The sequence below is a fragment of the Cucumis sativus genome, chromosome 2 (assembly GCF_000004075.3).
Source record: "Cucumis sativus cultivar 9930 chromosome 2, Cucumber_9930_V3, whole genome shotgun sequence".
Lineage (NCBI taxonomy): Eukaryota > Viridiplantae > Streptophyta > Magnoliopsida > Cucurbitales > Cucurbitaceae > Cucumis > Cucumis sativus.
In genome coordinates, this window is record NC_026656.2 from 8,294,187 (window position 1) to 8,315,753 (window position 21,567).

Sequence of the window (21,567 nt, forward strand, 5' to 3'; positions counted from 1 at the left end):
GAATGAAAATGAAAAAATACGTATACAAACTAATTGGTTTATTTGAAACTCTGTGGTCTGAAATTGTATTGGTGAAAAATATTGCATTTCAATAATGGCAGTAGAAGGATCTTTCCATAATGATGGTGTATAGGGGCATGGGAACAGCAGCAAACTCAGTAGGTTTCCACTGTTCAAAACAGGTAATATTTGATATCTCTGTTGTAGACAAAACATATATCGCTTTCTGATATTTGCCTTCAGTTGTGTTTGCTTTATGGCTCTGTCTCTAACACTGCAATGGGGCATATACCAAAGCAATTATAAGAAAAAGATGAATGAAGTTAGGGGAAAACAGACAACTGACTTTAACTCTTGTTTTCTGTTCCTCTTATTTTTGAATAACTGTGTCTTTAGTGATTTATCAGCAAAGAAATGGAAGTAACAATAATATTGTTTCTTGTTTCCTTTCATTTCTTTATTAGAGTTGTTTCTCCATGTCTAGTTTATACAATATATATTTCCTTTATTATTGGTTCAATATAAATGGTTCTTTATAAATGTTTCATTACTATGAAGCACATACGGGGATAAAGATATGAGAACTTGAATACTAATTTGTTGAAGTTACGTATTTTTGTTAAAAAGAAAAAGTCTAGGAGATAGATACAAATTATGCTATAATGATGCTAAATGTAATTTGCTAAATCTATGGGGAAAAAAAAGGTATAAAATGTCAAGTTAATGGCAATAGTAAACAAATACAATAATTGAAATATAATACAAAAAAGCAACATAAAAAATATTGAAGTGAATAAAGAATGTTGGAAAATGAGGAATAATATTAAGAAAGTTGTAATTTGTATTTTGGGTTTGTAGACCATTTAATTGTATACAGTTTTGTGTGTGATTGGGACATATGAATTTGAGACTTAGGAAGGTTAAAGTACAAAAGCATTATGAGATTTGTACTTACTCTGCCATGAGATATTATCACATCACAACGTCTTTGTCTTAGAATCGCTTTGATCAAGACTTCCAAAATCTTTAGCCTCATATGATTCCTTGCCCTCAAATGCTTTACTGTGTGTGTGTGTGTGTATTTTAAGAAAACTAGAAAAGAAAAAAAAAAAGTTATCTTTTAGGTGTTTTCTTAATCTATTTTTACCAATTTCTTAAATTTTGTTTTGTTATCTATATCTACATGATTTTAAAAAAAAAGAAAATAGTTTATTTCTTATTGTTTTATATGGTTAGTTGAGATAATTTGGAATTCAATGTTACAAACCAAAAGGGATTGTGTTTAATGTTGTCAAATATGTTTGGTGTAAAAAGATTTAGAAAAATGGATCTCAAATATATATATATATATGTTTGGCAAAGTAGAAATTGAAAATGAGTTTGGGGAATTAATAAATGATTTAAGTGAAAGTAATAAAAATGGGGAAAGAGAGAAAAGGGGTGGGAAAGGATAACAAAAACAGTTGCATTTGGGAAATGGGGTTAGTTTGGATTGGCTGATTGCATGGATAACTCATTTGTGGGTCCCTCACCTTATGGATTTCCCTTTCTTTCTCTCTTTCTCTTCTTCAACTCTTTGTTTTTATCTACAAATAACCGCACTCTGCACTGCACTGCACTGCACTGCACTTCCCTGCACTGCCCCCTGCCTTTTGCTTTTCTACTTCCTCTTCTTTCCATATTTACCCCTTCTCACTTCTCATATTCACCCATTCCTCCCTCCCTCCCTCCCCCATCTAATCTCTTGGTTAACAACCATCTTCCAATTTTAGCTTTTTCTATTTCATTATTTAATATGTTTGACGCTAAACTTCCTTTTAGAGAATATATATCACTTGTAACTAGTTCAATTATAAGCATGTTGGTGGTAGTGCATCAATTTTATTTCCTCTTCCTTGCTTCTTTTTGGACTGAATTGAGTGGAGTATGTATGATGAAGAGATGGGGAGAGACATAGATAGGTGTATGACCAAATTTGTTTTTGTAAATTTAATATGAAGCCAAAAGGAAGGAAGGTGATATGTATTTATTTGTTATTTAAAAAAAAAAAAAAAAGGAAGAAGAGTAAGGGCATAATTGTAAATAAGGTGAAAAGGGAGAGAGAAAAAAAGAAAGAAAGAAAAGAGAAGAGAGTTAGAGTAGGAGTAGAGATCACGCAGCTTTGTATCAGAAGAAAAAATTTAAAAAGGAAAAAAAAAAAAAAGAAGAAATACGGAGATTATGAAGTGGGCCCTCACCTACTCCTTCCTCTCTAACAAACTCTTTCAACTTACAACCTTTCTCTTTCTTCTTCCTTCTTCCTTCTTCCTTCTTTATATAAACTTCCTTCCTTCCTCCTCCTCCTCCTCCTTAATCTTCCTTTTCAAACTCTCTCTCTCTAAACTAATTCCATTCCATGGAACAACTACTCATCTGAATTCTCACCACCCCCATACCTTCCTTCTGATTGAGATTAAAATAAAAAAAAACGAAAGGTTGGGTCTTTTCTTTCTTTGTAATTAGTTTCCTGGCTTTTGTGTTTTTCTTTTCTGACATGATTGTTTGTTTTGTTTTGTTTTGTTTTGTTTTGTAAAAAAAACCATTGCTTGGAATTAGCACACTTGATTTCGTACCAAAATATGTATGAAGAAACTGAGTGTTCTGATCCCAACTCCATCTCACCTGAAACAATGCCCCATATTTCTGCTTTCCCTAATTCATTTCCTCCTCCCCTCATTGCCCAACAAACCCATCCCAATTTTCATCACAATAATAATCTCAATCTTTCCATCGACCACATTTCTTACCATCACCACTCTACCGCCCTCCAACCTGCAGACGCTATGGAGCTTGACTTTCAACAAGCTGCGGCCGCGCCCACACCAGGGTTTGATCAAGAACTAACTTCTGATTCCAATCCCATGCTCTGTCTTGATCAATCCAACTGGGTTGGAACTCAAATTCAAGAAATGGGGTTTAATCACAACCATGTTCAATCTCAATTTTCAGATTCCGCCATCCCCCCCACTCCCTATACTCAACCTCCTGACCTCTTGAACTTCTTAAACATGCCGCCCACCGCTAGATGCTCTAACAACTCTTCCATCTCCTTCTCCAATCTTCACACCCCCGCCATGGGAGCCTTTCTTGGAGACCTTCCCCCCGGAGACGCTCCCAACTCATCCTCCACTTCGCTTTCAATACTCTACGACCCTTTGTTTCACCTGAATCTTCCGCCTCAGCCCCCACTGTTCAGGGAACTGTTTCACTCTCTTCCTCATGGATACGGTATGCCGGCGGCCAGTTCCAGAGGGCGAGGAGGGAGTTTGTTCCCGGAAGGATCAGAGATAGTGGAGAGAGAAGGAACTGCCGGAGTTTATGAAGACGGCGATGGAAGTGGAGTTTTGGAGTTTAGTAGAGATATGGCGGATTGTATTGGGAAAAGAAGAGATGGGAAAATGACTAAACATTTTGCCACTGAACGCCAAAGAAGAGTTCAATTGAATGACAAATATAAAGCTCTCAGAAGTTTGGTTCCTATTCCTACTAAGGTATTTCTTCTCCATTTTTGGACTGAATCAAAGCCTCATTACTAATGTTATTTCTCTTTTTCTCCGTCTTTCCATTTATCTTGATGATGGGTTTACTATTTTTGGACTTTAATTTGATTTCTCTGAATAATCTGACATTTATATCTTGTCACTTTCCTTTGATCTTGAACAACAAATGGGAGACTGAAATAGCTAGATTCACCATTTTTAATGAAAATTTCCTATCTGGTTATCGACCAAATCGAGCTATCTTTCTATCTAACCCACCATTTTTTAATGACAAACAACAAAATGATCAAAACCAGAATGATAGAGCATCAATAGTGGGAGACGCCATAAATTACATCCAAGAGCTTCTAAGAGAAGTGAAGGAACTGAAACTACTGGTGGAGAAGAAGAGAAGCAGCAGAGAGAGGAGCAAGAGGGTTCGGACAGCGGAGGAAATAGAACAGGGCGGCGGCAGCGGTGGCGGAGGCGGTGGTGGAGGCGGCGGTGGCGCGTGGGATGTAGAGAGCTCAAATGCAAAGGGAGGAGAGGGAGTAGTAGAGGATCAAAGATACAATTTGAGAAGTTCATGGCTGCAGAGGAAGACAAAAGATACTGAAGTTGATGTGAGAATTGTTGACGATGAAGTTACAGTAAAGCTTGTGCAGAGAAAACTCAACTGCTTGTTGCTTGTTTCTAAATTGCTTGAAGATCTTCAGCTTGATCTTCACCATGTCGCCGGCGGCCACATCGGTGATTACTACAGCTTCTTGTTCAATACCAAGGTATATAAAAATTCCTCCCATTTTCTAATTTTTCCTTTCCTTGATCACAAAAAAAATTACATATATAACTAATGTTCATATTTTACTCCCAGAACTTTAAACTTAAATAGGTGTAAAAATACCTCTCAAATCACAAAAACCAATTTATACTAAATTTGAAGGTCAAATTTTAATATTAGAGCTCAGTTTTTACGTGTTTTCGTTTTCATAATATATGTAGTATTTCTTTCAAAACTACCTTCAATTATATTTTATTTAAGAAATTGGATTTTGAAATAGTTTGAACACCACCATATCACTCTCATGCCTCCAATATCCCTAAAAGTATATGTATACCTTTTTAATAATTCAACAATTTTGAATTGTGAAATTGGTCGATAGTTCATAAAGTTAGTACATTTTGACGCATAAAGTATACATTAACAACAGATTAATTAACCATAGAAGACAATAATAATGAGAATTGTGTTTGGAATTGATCAGATATATGAAGGTTCATCAGTGTATGCAAGTGCCATAGCCAATAAGGTTATGGAGGCAGTGGACAGACAATACAACAACACATCGATTTCTCCACTCACCAATACCTATTAATTTTTAGTTTTTCTTTTTCTTTTTTTTCTTTTTTTTGGTGATAAAAAGGTGATATTTACTATGACAACTAAACCATACCCTAAGCCCTAAACGTTCTAATTTCTGATCTTTATTTTCTATTACTATTAACATAGTTGTTGGTCCCATTATCTTACATGCAAAATTCATCATTTCTTACCTCTTCTCTAATAAAAACCTCTCTTTAGTGTTTACCTTCGGCCACAATGACTGTTGGCTCCTTAATCAAACTAGTTTAATTATAATTTTTTTCCTTTACTTATTATTATTATTATATATTATATATTACACAATCTATTGTTTCTGATATTAAATTTCATTCTATAATATTTTGATTAAATAGCGTCATTAATAAATTAAAATTGGGTAACTAAAACGACTGACAATATAAAATATTTTCAAATAAGTAACACTTGTATATGGAACTAACATGTGATTAGATAATTGAGTTACACAATTATCAATTACCGGGAGTTCTATTAGAAAATCATTAAAGTAGGTTGGTTTTATGACGTATCTAACACAACCAAAATCAAAAGCAGAATCTAATAGTAACACAAATATTTATTCTATATAATCCATAAACTTAATAAGTAAAGTAGTTAAGAAATTAGAGGAGTATGGAAAGTAGAATTATTAGTAAAAGAACGATACAAATGGAAAGGAAAGGACAGAGAGAGTATCCAAGTAAAATATAATTAAGGGTTTAACTATGTAATAGTTTAGTGTTTAAAAACTGATATAAAATTAGGTTACGACATCCATATTTTCTTTCAAGTTGTTTTCCTACCAAGGAATTTCAACAATAAATTTACTCTTTTGAAAACTCTATAATATTATATATATAAATTTAAATTCTGAAACTTAGAGCATAACTAGCTTGTACTAAACTAAAAAAACAAATTCTAAAATAAATATCCCACATTCATTTATAGTCAAAACAAAATGATCAATTCCTCAACTTCCGTTCGAGAAGGATTAAAATTCGGCAAAGACTGACTCAAGAACCTCAACAAAATTACTCCATGTAACCTCATCAATGAATCTGGAAGTTAATTTAGCTCTCTGTCTGCTCCCTCAACCTTCTAATAGTACTCCTCACAGTGACGGCACTAGCAGTACTGTCATTTACAAACATAATTAGAACAATGAAAATGTTGATAAAAAAAAAGAAGAAAAAAATTGAGAGAGAAATTCAGTCATCCTTACTTCAACGTGTAAGCACCTCCTGCTTTCACTTTGCCACAATCTTTGCAACCCCATATTCCAACAGCCTTTCTCTTTACGGCGTACTGAGACGATACACAAAAGTTGTTAAATAATTCGCATTCACAGCATCAAACAACCTTCAAGACATTAAAAAACAGCAAGCCCCACCCCAGCCCCCAAACAATGTTGTACTGTACCTTTCCACAAAATTCACAGAAGTACTTGCTGTGCTGACTTACTTCCATCTTCTTAATTTGCTTCCTCAAACTAGCACCATAACGAGTGCCTGTAATCAAGAAAAATATTTAACAAGTTTAGTGTAAAGACAAGATAAAAAGGGCTATAGACAAACAATTTTTCACAGAAAAATGCCATTCTTATTTTCGTTAAATTGAGGAAAATTCCCTGGAGCACTCCCTTACATAAAAAAAAGTTACCCTCGTTATTGCAAAAATCGCAGTATACCCTTGATCTTTCATTTGAAAATACCTTAGAAATCAAGAATTTCACATAAACACTGGGACCTAAAAAGAGTGGCAGTGACCAACATTCCCACAATGCAGTCTCACTAACCAAATCGGGTCCTAACTGACCTAAAAAAATCCAAATATTTCTACTACATGGGTAATCTTAAAACATTTATGAACTGTCAATTGTTATATAACTTCTGAAAAATGAGGGTATTACTAAAATAATGGGCAAAGTTTAAGAGTACTTCTCATAATTGAGCCTTTATTACGAGTGGGGGTTATCAAGTACTAAACATAAGAATATTCACCTCTACCATATTCCAAAAACATTATAAATATTCCCTCGTCCAACAATTTTCCTTTACTTAAGAACAAGAACGAGAGTAGCACATACCATACTTCCCAACAATGCCAGCCTTCTTCGTTCTCTTCGTCTACATAACATTATAAAAGGTATAAACATTACAGATCAAACAATTATGAAGAATAATGAGAGTCAATAATTTAAAAAAAATTAAAAGAATTTTACAACAAGATTTCTACTCTAAGTTTATAAGTTTAAGACACAAGTACAAATGAATAAACAATCACATAAACTTTGGTCGACAAGTTGTTTAGATAGGGAATGTTAACAATACAAACTAGGATATCTGAATCATAAAAATGATAAAATGAACGTCCAAAAGATAAACTAGATTCAGCATTTTATTCATCTTCCCTAACAACCAGCAATAATTGAATGAATCGAAAAGATTGCTGCCATCAGGTTAAAACGTCAAAAGATAATATGTAAAGAAAAATCAAAATGTAAAACAGGATTAAGCTCCATCTTTCACATCCAACATATCACGAAATATCCCGAATCTAAATGAGGGTATTGCATCTCTTAAAAAACCAAAAGTACCGAGCGAAATCCAAAAGTTGATTAACCACATTTTCATGCAATCTAATCGCTTAAAATTACCCTGTAAACAATCAAAGTAACAAACAATAACTTAATCGTTTAACAAGAAACCATCGTCAAAAGTCCAAGAGATGATTACGAAATGCCTAATCAAAATTGATATTGAACTATACAAACTAATCTCTATGGAATCCCTAATTCCAATTATGAAGAAGAAACTAAAATCCATAAGTGAGGAACATGGAAACGGGATTACCATTTCGGCTAACTAGCAAGAGAGAGCAGAAACCCTAGAAATCTTCGACACTTCTACTGCGCGGCTGAACGAAAGGCTTTGGTGGTTTATTGGTTTTATATGTGTGGTAAATGGAACCAAAAAACTGTTTCCCAATTGGGTTTCGGGCTGCGATGAGAAAGCCCAATAGGCCCATATTTATTTGGGAATTTTTATAGAAAGATTTTGACAAAAACCTAAATCAAATGTACTATATGATCTATTTTCTTTCTTCATTAGTTTTTCATAAATTTGTAGGACAATTATAGGTTTATAATAATTAATAATTATATATAATTTTCGTAGTTAAATTCAAATTATTTTTTTATTTATATTATACTAAATAGTTAGGGATAGTTGCAGATATAACAAATTTATTATAAAAAATTAGGCTCATAGCACACAACCCACATTTTAAATATACGAAATTACAAAGCTACCATTCATCTTCCCTCACGCATTTTTATCTCTCGCGTTGTTTCATCTTCCCAAAATTTAGGGCATACCAAAAACCACTCAATCGAACATATCATTTTCTTGATACACGAAGTGGCAAGGTATTTGAGAGAGACTTCTATACACTTCTATACAACCATTATTTGATTTCTTTTTCTAACTCATACACAAGTACAATTTATACACTTTTATTCACTTAACTCAAAGCATTATTTAATTTCTTTTTCTAGTATTTTATGTTGTTGTTGAATACAAACAACTTTTTGAAATTGATATTTTTTTTATTTTTGAATACAAACAAAAAAGGGGAAAGATTGAAAAAGATAAAACGATGAAAAGAAAAATGAAGTTTGAAAATGGTGAAAGTTCAAAAAGTAGAAAAAGACAAAAAAAAAATAATCGTCGTCCAAAAAAGAGGTAATTACTTATATATCATTGTATACAGTTGATATACTTTATTTGTTTCATTGATAAACTGCTTATACACATATTATAAGTTTGAAACATTTGATATGATGTTGATACACTTGTTAAACTGTTGATACACTTGATGCACTAAGCATGATACACTTTATGTATTGAAACACTTGATATGATGTTGATACACTTGTTAAATTGTTGATACACTTGATATTTTGTTGATACACTCAATCAGTTAAATACACTTGATGCACTAAACATGATACACTTTATGTATTGAAACACTTGATATGATGTTGATACACTTGTTAAACTGTTGATACACTTGATATTTTGTTGATACATTCAATCAGTTAAATAGACTTGATGCACTAAGAGCATGATACACTTTATGTATTGAAACACTTGGTATAACGTTGATACACTTGTTAAACTGTTGATACACTGAATTAGTTAAATACACTTGATGCACTAAGCATGATACATTTTATGTGCTCTGGACACACTACTTGTTATGGTTTGATGATACACTTGATTGAATGAATCATTTTCAATTTACTTAAACAGGTTAATACTGAAGAGAACCTTGCAAAAAAAAGTTCATTACTATTCAAAGTTGACAATAATAGATTCTATTGTCAAAAAGTTGTATGAAAAGCAAATGGAAATGTTTAGGAAGGGTCCATTTGGGCACCTTATTGATATTCAAATCAAAAAGTGTCATGGACAATTGTTAGTTCATTTGATGAGAAGAATGTCTAAACAATCAACTGATGACACTTTGATTTTCAATCTAGAGGGTAATATAGCAAAGTTTGGGTTGAGAGAATTCCATTTAATTAGTGGACTAAATTGTCAACCATTCCCACAATCCATAACTTCATATATCAAGGAGGTGTTCAATAGTGAATTGAGAACTTTCTGCTTAGTAGTATTGATACATTAGATATAAACAAAATCATTGCAGCCTTTAGTATAACTCAATTTAGTGACCAACTCATGGTTAAACTAGCAAACCTTCTTATTTTAGACTGTTTCATCAATTGTAAACAACTCCATAATGTAGTAGATTGGAAACATCTTAAAATGGTAGATGAAGAGGAAACTTTGCTAAATTTTCCATGGGGTAGGTTGTCATTTAACTTAACAGTTGAGTATATGAGAAAAGTTGTAGAAGACTTGACAGTCAATTTCTCACTACATGGATTTCCATACATTTTGGTTTGCTGGGCATTAGAAATCATCCCAAAGCTTTCTGAAAGTCCAAATGGGATAGCCACAAAAATTGGACATTGAAGCCCAAGAATCATAAATTGGAAATTAGAACAGCAACCTGTATGGACATATCTGCAATTGTAGTGAACATAAAGCTTTGCAAATATAGCAAAACTTTAACTCAACGAGAACTTAGTTACTATGTGATATAGAGAGAGATAGTGAGCATATCAATTGTAGTGAACATGCTCAGTGACGTACTGCCTATACCAGGATATAAACCTAGCACACCCCACATAATGAGTCCGAGTGAATTAAGTAATCACTCTACAACAAACCAATATGTTGTGTTTCTGGAAGCCGTACAAAACTACCATGGATAGTTTGTCGAATTTCTATATGAAAAGTTACAACATATACGATGGACAGTTAGTCCTCTCATGTGTTTTTGCATGGATGAATGGCATCATCATGACAGAACACTCAGACAATTTGGTCTTAAACAAGATGTTCCACTCGACTTTAATACTGAACCACTTTTGCACAATGTTGACTTAAGAATTACTGATTGGTTCGATATAGTTGTCCATTTGGTGATGTGATGACTAAATCACAGAAGATTTATTGCCATGAGAAGTCTTATTAGGCAATTTGATGTGGATGTAACTCCAGAATACATCTATTTGTACAAAAATATTATAAGGCTCTATATCACTCGAACGAGAGTTGTTATGGGTCACTGGAACATATTTAAATATTGTCTAATTATTTTTAGTAAAAAGTTATTTTGAATTTTCTAATTTATTTTAATATTTCATAGGGATCGAACAACGGTAGACTTCGGGATGTTGCAGATCATTCACAGCAGATCCTAGATATATGCAACGATAACGAGCATCACATGGAGAGCATACACTATATGTACGCGTACTCTAGTGCAAAATCCCGATGAATTGGAAGAAGCTGACTAGCACATGGAAGAAGTGCCTCATGTTACACAAACATAGAGCGAAACTGGTTACGTTAGTCCAATGATGATGATGCAAACATTTGAAACGAAATACTATGATTCAAGAGTTAGTTAATCGTTAGACTTTGAAATAGTATATTAAAATTTGGAGGCAGGCCCATCATCGTCAAACTCTGGACAAGAATATTGTGATTTAGGGACCGATCCATCCATTTCATACATGCATTGACACTGATGCAATCATGGAGAACATAATGAATATTTTTACTACGAAGCACTTGCACCGATACCCGAGCAACCATATGAGCAACAACAACAAAAGAATTAGGAGGTACTATAGCAACAAAAATCGTAGAGTCGACAACGACAACCAATTAGAAATTGGCAACATCTAGGTTGTAGTACACATTGATTTTTTTTCTTTAAATGAAAATGGTTAAATTTTTGTATTAGACATTCTACTTTATATTTAATTATTTTTCAATCACAAACAATTACTAAAAATTTACGGCCTTAAATTGATACCAAATGAATGGATTACAATGATAAATATCCATAAGAAATGACATTAGTATAAACCGAACAAATTACTCATATAAAATTGCACACTCAAGTAATGAAATTTCGATTAATTGTTGATCATTACAAATCTATTATGTCAAGTAACAAATGCAAAAATAAATTAGAAAACTAAAATTAAAATAAATTGAAAGATTTAAAAAAATGGAAAGAAATTTCATCAATTTGAAATTTCCTAAATAGTTTTGAAAGTGCATTATTTTCATATATATTTTTCCAAATTGTAACATTAATATAATTTTTCCCTTATTTGCTATTAAAAAAAATATCAATTTAAAACTTAAACTATCAAATTATTATTTAGATACATTTACAACTATGATGAAAATTCGAAATTTAAATCGATATAACAGCAAAGTAGAAAATCTAAATTGATACGACTCACAGATATTCACCTTCACCATCACCACCATACAACACTCAGCAAGTTAATGTTGGAAACAAAACAAAGCAACAAGAAAATTCATTGAGTAAGCAATTCTCGGTCATTTCTTCTAAGCCATGTTTGGCTTTCATCTTTGGAAACCACAAATATGAGTAATTTTTCTGAAGAACAAACAAACAAACAAATCCTACGGTAACAACTAACAACTGATTCTTAGTTTTATCCTCATTTATATTTATTAGATTACTTCATTAATAATATTTGTACATACATAGTTTAGGAACAGAAAGTTAACAGAGCAAACTGCCTAAAGACCTTTTTTACCCAGAAAAAAAAAAGAACCTTTAACAAAAACCAAGTTTTTAGGAACTAAACCCCACCTAATACAAAACCAACCATCCAAACCAAAAAGAAAACCAACCAACCGATGAACACCGTTCAAACTGTAAACACTAACCAATGAAACCCATTTGATTCACCCAGAATTGTTGGTTTTTTCAGTTTAGTTTCATCAATTCCTCGAACATATTAAATAGGGATGGTATGAAAAAAAATTCCAATAAAGTGGCAACCAAAACTAAAAGCAAAGAAGCTCTGATATTCGAGAAAGTTGCCACAATGAAGGTGGTAGTTTTGTGAAAAACAAACTATAAAAGTGCATCGAGTTTGTATTTCGTAGTTACTAGAGAGATTGCAAATTCATAAGCAATGTTTAGAGTTGCAAGCAAAGAGGGATACTTTTGTCACATCAGGCTACGTATGGACAATTTTATATAGTAATGAAGAAAAAGAGCAGCAAATTCAAATACAACATAGCTTTGGGGATAAGACTTTCATCCGCTTCCAGCAGTAATTTCATTCACATCATCTTACCTTCTCTCTTCCTCTCATCTTTACAAAAATGGAACAAAGTGTAAAATTAGTTTATCATATGCATATACTTTATCCTCTCTCTCTCTCCCCCCCACCCTTTTTTCCCCTCATTAGAGAATGTTAATGCAGAGCAATTCTAGCTATTTCAGCTCCTCTTCAGTTTCCCATATCCGATCCCTCCTCTTTAACACATGAGCTAAAAAGTAAGGAGAGACAAAAGAAACCGAACAGGAATCAAACAAACCTTCCTATGAAGTTATTGACTGATGAACTGCTGCTGAAGAGACTCAAACAACTGTAACTGGCATATTGTCGTTATTTCTGCCGCGTTGCATTTGCTTTTGTACTGCTTTGATTGCTGCTACTCTAGCTGCATTGGCTGCTCTATTAGCCGCTGCTACTGCTCGGTTAACCCTTTCGTCCACTTTGCCCACATCGTAGGCTTTCTCAGCCGCTCGTCTTGCTTCCTGTAGACATTGCAAATTCCAAATCAATCAGAAAACTCTCTGTTGAATGAAAGATGGAGAGGAGTTGAACGACACAAAATGAATCAAATGGCTCACGTCAGTACAAAAGAGATTTTACCTGCACTGCATTCAGTACTTTGGAATGATAAACTGCGACGGGGGACACTGGATAAGTGGAATTCTGAGTGCTAGGAATGTCAAGAACTCCATTTTGCCAGTGACCGGATTGGGTTTCTCCATTTCTATATGTATACATTCCAAGTCCTTGTCTTCTGCCTTCATGCCAAGCCCCCTCGTAGCGGTGTCCATTGTTAGCAAATTGATAAACCCCAAATCCATGCATTTTATCGGCAAAATATTCACCAGCATATGTGTCCCCATTTCTAGATAATATGAAAAAAGTTACAATATCAGTAATGAAAGGGGAGATACATCAAATAAATCTGAAAAGAAATAGTATCCAAGAACAACAGAAAGATTATAGTCTATCAAGAAGTGAGAAAGATAAGAAAAACTGCCTCCGAATTAATGTATGACAAGCCCTGCGAGCACAAATTTCAAGGTAGCACATGAACAGTTGTCCTAAATCTCTCAGATTATGAAAGATGATTCAACAATTCACCGAAACTGGAGCGGCAACGACACACACATTCCCTACAGAGCTGTTTCACGTCATTATCAGTTCAGTTACCACAACTATCTCAAGGCACAAGCCTGAGCAAATCAAACCAAGGTCCCCTTCTCTATTTCTTTGTTGCTCTTTTTTGGAGTATTTTTTCTAATTTCCTACATTTTATCAATGTTTTAAAATGCTAAAGGCGACCTTGAGGCCTTTCCTCTTGAAGAGGCAAGGCGTAAGCCTCGAGATGGTATGAGGTGTGTAAGCCGCAAAGAGTGAATTAAAAAACATTTTAAAAACCCTAAATTGGTATGACCAAATACTGCTGAACATGATTGTCATATATAAGTGAAAAGAAAATATGCCCCCACATTTTCACTTAATCAAAAATCCAGAAGGATATCTTTATCATCACTACTACTACTACTACTACTACTACTACTACTACTACTAATACTACTACTAATACTATCATTAATAGGATTGATTTAGACAATAGATTTTTACCTTCGATATTTTTTAAAGTCACGGCAACAAAAGTGGTCCTAATTCAAATTGCCACAACTCAAACCCTAATATTTTTTTAAGGTAGGTAAATCTCTATTTTATTTTTCTAACCATTCGACGAGGGCCACAAGGCACATAGAACTTAAGCCTCAATAAGCAAGCCTCTTATGGCTCAATGAAGGCATAAGTCTCAAGGCTTAAACTTAGAATTTTGGCCCAAGGTGTAAGTCTCAATAGCTTCTTGAAACATTGATCTTAGAAACAGTCGCATGCAAATCCATGGAACTGAATGGGCATTAATAATAACCAAATATTGCAGAGAACAAGGCGTTTTTGGTCAAAAGAAAGCCAAGACACTGCTCAACTTATGATTTCATATCATCCCAAGGGTTGGTCCAGTGGTACATAACTTCTCTAAAACAGGGCATCACTTCTGCGGAGGGGCATTGGTGAGATGGGCCATATGGATAAGAAATATTCAAAGCAAATGAGTTTATGTAATTCAACGACCAATGACATCCCACCTCTCCTTGCACAAACAAAATGAAAGAAAAAACGCATATATTTAAGTGGTTCCTCTGCACAGCGCTGTTGGATCAAAGACACTAATTTCCAAACCTTATGACGAGAACTAAGGTGATTAGAAGCATATAAAAAGAACCGTAGTCAAATCATTGTATATAAAAGCAAGGAATCGAGTAAGCATTCAATGCCCAAACAAACCTCACCAAAAGACACAGAACTCAAACAAAAACCAATACATATATTCAAATACAGTTATTGAAAGGCAAAAAAGCAATGGACAATTTGGATTCCAAATGCTAGAAATTTTTAGATAAATACTTTTAGCTACCTGAAATGATAATGACCAAGCCCATGTTTGACGCCCCACTTGAATTCCCCAACGAATCGGCTTCCATCGTCGCAGGTATGAACTCCACACCCATGGCTTTGCCCATTAGACCATTCTCCGGCATAAACATCGCCTGTGTAAAACCTATACATCCCAAAACCGTGCCGTAGCCCCTGCCGGTACTGCCCACGGTACCGGCTTCCTCTAGCCCATGTCTCAACACCATATCCATCATATTTTCCATCAATCCAGTCTCCTTCATATCTACCACTCATATAGTAATAATAAACACCACTACCTGAACACTTGCCCTTATGAAACTCACCCTCATAAACATCGCCATCACTGTAGACCTGAACCCAACAACCAGAATTCAATCTCTTCTCTGATTTTGACCGAGACCCAATTGACCAAAAAACCGGAAGATGCGTTCTAGACGATGCAGATGACGAAATGAGCTTCACAGGGAAGGAGCGAGCGAAGAATAAACGTATGGAGGGAAGGCGAGGAACAGCGAGATTAAGAGAGAACAAAAGGGCAGCAGAGAAAGCAAAAGCCGAAAGAAAATCAAGGAAAAAAGAATGGGTTGGATGAGAAACCAAGAAATAGAAAAAGGGTAGAGAAAACAAAAGAATCAACCGCAAATGAACACGAAGCCGACGAAGCTGCTTGAGGCGACGGAGCAAACGGAAAGCGGCACTCCGAACGGCCAAAGAAACAGAAAAGAAAGAAGGATCGACGGAATTGAATTGAGGGGCTGAAGGGAGACGATAAAGAGTTGGAGATTTAGTGAGAGAAGAGTGATTATGGGTCAAAAGGGGTCTCTTATAAGGCGAAGTAGACGAAGAAGATGAAGGCGACGGCACAATCGGGTCATGATGAGAAGGAGTTTCAATTAAGATTTGAGGGGTTGTGAACGAAAGAAAAGATTGATGAGATTGATTATTATTATGAGACTGCGGCGGGGGATGTTTCTGATGAATTGAGATTGAAGATGGGAAAAGAAGAGGAGGGGATGGATTGAAATCGGAAGAGACGCCGCTGCTTTCTTTTCCGATCTGAACTTCAGATTTCTTCTGATGCATTACATAAGAAAAAAACCCAATTGAAAGAAGAAGAAGAAAAACACCAACCAAGATTCAAAATCAAAATCAAAACCAAAACCAAAACCAAAACCAAAAAGAGAATCAAATTCTCCCCCGAACGAAAACTTTCAATCTTCAACTTCAAAATCCAAAACTCAAAATCCTTCTTCTTGTTCTTGTTCTCGTAAGAAGCTTATGGTTAAGCGTTTAAATCTTCGAATTCAGCGGAGAAAACTCGATGATGCGGTTCTCCAAAATCCACCCAGATAGAGAGAGAAATGAAGCAGTGAGGAGAGAGAAGGAGCGGTGTGCGCGAAGAATTTATGGTATTACAAATTTTTTTTATTATCAATTCCAAAAAAAGCAACTCACATCCACTTTTACCAAAATACCCTTACACTTTCTACGTAATTACTAAATGACTTCTTCTTGTATGGCTTCGTTTTATTTACTTCCACGGGGGTATATGGTGTCAAACTGTCAATGGCTTCATTTTCTTCCTCACATATTTTTAATTACGGAAAATTAATTTTATTACCTCTAAACCCTCCAGTTTTATGTCAATTTTTACCTTAAATAAATCACTTCTATTAAGGGAGAGTGTCATAATCTTAATTTTGAACTATAATTTTTTTTTTTATAATAAAAACGTCTTAATACTTTTTATTGATTATTAGATATATGGTGATTCCAAGCATGTTTTAGTTATAAAGTCATTAGAGATATGGTTCTAAAGATTGATACTTTAAAATGTGACTCTTTTATCTTTATCAGGTTCTTTAATAATTAATTGTGCATTAATTTGCCTTAAACTTGGCCAACATTCACTGTCCTTAAATTTAGTGAAATTAATATTTTTACATCGTTTTTTTATTAAAAAAAATTTAGAGAAATGTTTTTATTTTGTTAAACTAAACCGAGGGTATTGTTCACACGAGAGTTTTTAGATAAAAAGTGTTTTCTGGTGTTAAATTTGTGTTGATGTTGACTATGATGCAATGTTAACTTGATCTAACGGTTATGATGAAAATACGTGGTATATCTGAATTCACCAATTTATCTATTTAATTTTCGTTTAGATTTTTAATATACAAAAGATAAAATACCATCCACCTTTGGTAGAATTTTTTTATATGGTAGAGAGATTAATTATTATATACTACAATTTAAAAGTAAATTATTACAGATTTACACAAATTAGGTCACTATATAATATAAACCTTTGCTACCTCAACACAAATATCAATATTAAAATTATCGTTAACACTACCTTTGCTCTCTTTCTCTATCTTTTTTCTAACACATTCTTATTCTTTTAATTGAATTAGATTTTTTTTATAATGAGACTTGGTGAATTAACTTATTGATTAATAATTAATTATTGCATGTTTGACTAAGTATAACATTCCTTAAGATGATATTAAATAATCTGTCTTTTTTTTTTAAGAAACAAAAAAGAATTTGTATGTATATTATATAATACATATACTTAGTAATTATCGACCCCATTTTGTTTGTGTCATCTTAGACTTATATTGTTTTAATCATTACACCTTCGAATTTCAAATAGTTCTTTTTTCTTTTTAAAAAATTTTAGTTTATTTATTTATTTTATCTAAAAAAATCTCGAGAGATTATAAAGAGTCAACATTAATATGATTCTTTTAGTTTTTATTGAAATGTAAGATCTAAATAGATTTATAATTTGACTTTTAACAAGTTACATAGACAAAGATTTAAGATAAACGTAGTTTGTAAAGTTGGATATAAGTTTTGTAAGTGGTGTAGTTCAATATTTAACGTTTGAACTTCTTATCTACCTTCAGCTTGTGATATTTGCTTGAAAAGCAAATCACATGCTATTTACATATGAAATTTTAGGTTTTGGAATTGTTTGGGAGTCTTGTTTTGGTTTCTTGAATTCTTTCTAAACTAAATATATAATTTAACCAAAACAAACATATTATGCTAAAAAATTCAAAATAATGATCTTACATCTTAATTTAGAGAATTATCAATTTGATCATTTCCGAAATGTATTAATAAATTAGTTCTCAATTTCAGCTATCTCAGGAAAGAAGTAGTCAAATTTTGTTATAAATCTTTTTTTATATATATATATATATATTATAATTATTAATCTATTAATCTTTATTTTATTAAAAAATGATTACTGTATTAATAAATTGACATGCCTAAAATCCTCCATCATTACTTCTTAAAGGTTGAAATTGTTAAGTCTTTTTTGGGGGCATTTTCTAAGTATATATATACTAAAGCACTTGAATGGAAAGAAATGCAATAGTATTAAATGAATAAAATAAGATGATTATACTTGGAGGAGAAGAAATGAAATAAAGAGCATTTGAAGGGCACAAAAATGGAAAACTTTGATGCAATTCAAGAATTTTGACACAAAAGTTTCAAAGCTTTTGAAATGTTGAAACATAAATTTCAGATTTAAATATTGAGATCAATGATCAAAATCCAACCACTTTGATCACTTTGATCTCTTTAGGAATTTAGGAAAATGGGATGGAAGAAAGCGATGGTTTAGGCCTTAGGGCCTAAAATATAAAGGACACACCTTGAAATTAAAACAAACTTTTTATTTCAAATAGAATCATGAATTAGGGTTCCAATGTCATTCTCAACTAAATTATGGGAATTTAAATTTTAATCAAATGCCTATAAAATATGGATTCATTTTAATGTTGATGGATTTTTATTATTAGATTTGGACCGTTTCTTTCTTTCTTTCTTTCTTCATCGATTTTTATGATAGTCTTTGATATCAATACCGTTGGTAGAACAAATGCTACTCAAACATTCATGAACGATCAAAGTTTCAAGGACCTTAATCTTAAAACACCTTGAGACAACTTTGAATCTAGCTTGTCGAACAAGTTCTGGATTATTCTAGACGACCCATCCCAACCCACCAACTTTTTTTTAAAGGAATCTAAGTCGCATTAATATTATGCATCTACCCGTTTCTAGTAGGAGGGTGTTGGGATATATGTTTTAAATCTCAAAATCGGTAATTATTTAAACAAGTTATGTATATAAATGATATTTAATTTTATTTATAAATAAATGTTATTTATTTTGCATTACTCAAAATCCAATGTTAGGTATTCCACATATGTATTTCGAAAAATAGCAAACAAAGATAGAAATAGGACAATACCAAGGCTACGATGGATATATCTAGAGCAAAATCTCCAACGTTCCGACTTCAATATCAATCCAAAATAAGAGTATTCTTAAGACAAGATGATAATGGAAACAAACAGAAGGAAAAAAGATAAGAGCCAATTCTAGAGTGCGGCTCTCTCTGTCACACCTCATTCTTGGTGAAACCTCTAACCTAGATCGTGGTGTGAATCTACTCTTTAAAACATTCTTTTTCAAACTTAAGATTGATCAAATATTTTTCAAGAAATTCAATAAAAATGTTGGCAGTACCATCCCTAAAATATGGGTTAGTCAAACCTAACAAATGGGGAGAGATTTTCACTTCTATACATATATGCAATCCTCATACTCAAAATCATATCAAGTGTGTCTCACCACACACTCATCTAGGCAATTCCAGAGTCTCAATCAAAGTTTATATTCATATTAGATATTAGTTACAAAAATAATTACAATCCAAAAGGGTCTCTAAAAATACATGACCTTGGAGTGATCCTCATTACTTCTAATCACCCTGTTATACAATACAAAACTTAAGTAAATACATACAAAAAGAATGGTAATATACAACACAAAAAACTTGGTCCTTGACCACTACCTAGTAGGGGTGAAATCGGGTTGGGTTGGGGGCATTCTCAACCCAACCCATATTTTCGGGTTATTTGGGTTGGCAACCCGAATTTAGTTTCCAACCCAACCCGTAAAATATGGGTTGGGTTGGGTTGTCGGGTTGTATAGATTTTTTTTTCTTTCGTATCTAGTTACGTTTAAATCGAGTTGTATAGGTTTGTTACATTTAAATTTCAAACATATATAATTCAAAATTTCATACAATAAATTCAAGCTAAGCATTCATAAATTCGAAGTTACAAACACAAATAAGTTTAAAATTACAAACACAAATAAATTCAAGGTTTTTAAAATACATAAATCCAAAAATTACCCATAAATGAACCGTGAAGTTCATTTTTAATAGTAAACGAATAATAAAGTTCATTTGAACTAGTATATAAAGAGACTTATGACTAAGGTCCCCAACATACCAAAACAATAAGCACTTAGTCTTTCTTATATCTCATCAAGAGAAAGATCTCTCGAAGTTTTGGTTGAGGAAGACAATAACTCAATTACCTAGGGATGGAATCTGGTATGTAACTTATTCTTGATAATTTGGAATAAATGAGTTTGAGTTAATTTATTATATAGATTTAAAGTATTTATGCTAACAATTCTGACCTTAATGGACGTTGTCATTTCAACTCCACCACCATCACAACAACCCAATCAATTTATCTTCTTGATTCATCCCATTTTTCTAGACCAGAATTCATTCTGGTGTGGTTTTCGATTGCCACCGTCTAAAGAACAGTCGATTTGCAGCGGAGTTTAAGTGATTCATTTTTTAAAAAAAAATTGAACCAAAATGACCTTAAATAAATACCCCGCTCTAGATTTCTATCTTAATTTTCCTCCACTAGACAACGCTTACGCTTTGATTTTTGACATTCATGAATTGTCAGATTTTTTTTAGTTCTCCATGTTAATTATGTGTACTTCATTCATCATTAGCAACAACGGTAACAATGGGAGGTTGAAGGAGAAGACGAAGAGAATGGGAAGAGCAGAAGATGTCACGTCATAAAAAATAATATTATAATACATTTTGCCAATTTAGCAAGATGAACTAATCATATTTAACGGCCACATCATTTTGTCATTAGCCAACTAACGGTCCAAGTAACTTCAGGGACTATTTTGAACTATTTTTTAAAATTCGAGAACTAAAGTATTCGTTTTGAAACTTTAGAGACCAAATAGACATCACCTTTAAACTTTAGAGATAAAAAGTGTATTTACTTTTTATTTTGAAACGGATAGAATTACGGTAATAGTTAATTAAATTTGTACCACTGATTTTTTTTTCTTAATTTAATAGATGAGGATTGAATGAATGAAAAAGAAAAATGTTGATATTCGAAGTGATTAAAGTCAAAGAAGAATAATATCAAAGACAGCTAATTTAAAACAACCAAATACGTACAATTAGTTCCCACAGTTACTTCACAGAATTATTTCCTTTCAAATTGAATATAAAATCAAAAGAATCAATTCTCCAAAACAAAACACAAAACACAAAACAATATAAAATACATATACATGAAAAATTGTCA

The 21,567-nt window shown here is 33.0% G+C and overlaps 3 protein-coding genes across 4 annotated transcripts; 1 reads left to right on the forward strand and 2 right to left on the reverse strand.

The window, feature by feature from the left end:
* The first annotated feature begins 19 nt into the window (after positions 1–19).
* LOC101203959 (transcription factor bHLH91) lies at positions 20–5,170 on the forward strand. 2 transcript variants are annotated; one of them, XM_011650767.2, is made up of 4 exons: positions 20–182; positions 2,596–3,530; positions 3,836–4,300; positions 4,784–5,170. In XM_011650767.2, exons 2-4 carry the CDS (start codon positions 2,619–2,621, stop codon positions 4,892–4,894), a joined length of 1,488 nt encoding a protein of 495 aa, XP_011649069.1. In that variant the 5' UTR covers positions 20–182; positions 2,596–2,618; the 3' UTR covers positions 4,895–5,170. The 2 variants fall into 2 exon arrangements, with proteins under 2 accessions (XP_011649069.1, XP_031736880.1); XM_031881020.1 differs by lacking the exon at positions 20–182 and adding an exon at positions 202–2,474.
* Positions 5,171–5,722: 552 nt separating this feature from the next.
* LOC101207968 (60S ribosomal protein L37a) lies at positions 5,723–7,855 on the reverse strand. The gene is made up of 5 exons (XM_011650768.2): positions 7,752–7,855; positions 6,986–7,025; positions 6,319–6,407; positions 6,122–6,204; positions 5,723–6,033 (listed from the first exon to the last, which is right to left on the reverse strand). Exons 1-5 carry the CDS (start codon positions 7,752–7,754, stop codon positions 5,970–5,972), a joined length of 279 nt encoding a protein of 92 aa, XP_011649070.1. The 5' UTR covers positions 7,755–7,855; the 3' UTR covers positions 5,723–5,969.
* A 4,674-nt stretch (positions 7,856–12,529) lies between these two features.
* Positions 12,530–16,513, reverse strand: LOC101207479. The gene is made up of 3 exons (XM_004138884.3): positions 15,114–16,513; positions 13,253–13,517; positions 12,530–13,134 (listed from the first exon to the last, which is right to left on the reverse strand). The coding sequence occupies exons 1-3, from the start codon at positions 16,196–16,198 to the stop codon at positions 12,955–12,957; spliced, it is 1,530 nt and encodes a 509-aa protein (XP_004138932.1). The 5' UTR covers positions 16,199–16,513; the 3' UTR covers positions 12,530–12,954.
* Positions 16,514–21,567: the final 5,054 nt, after the last annotated feature.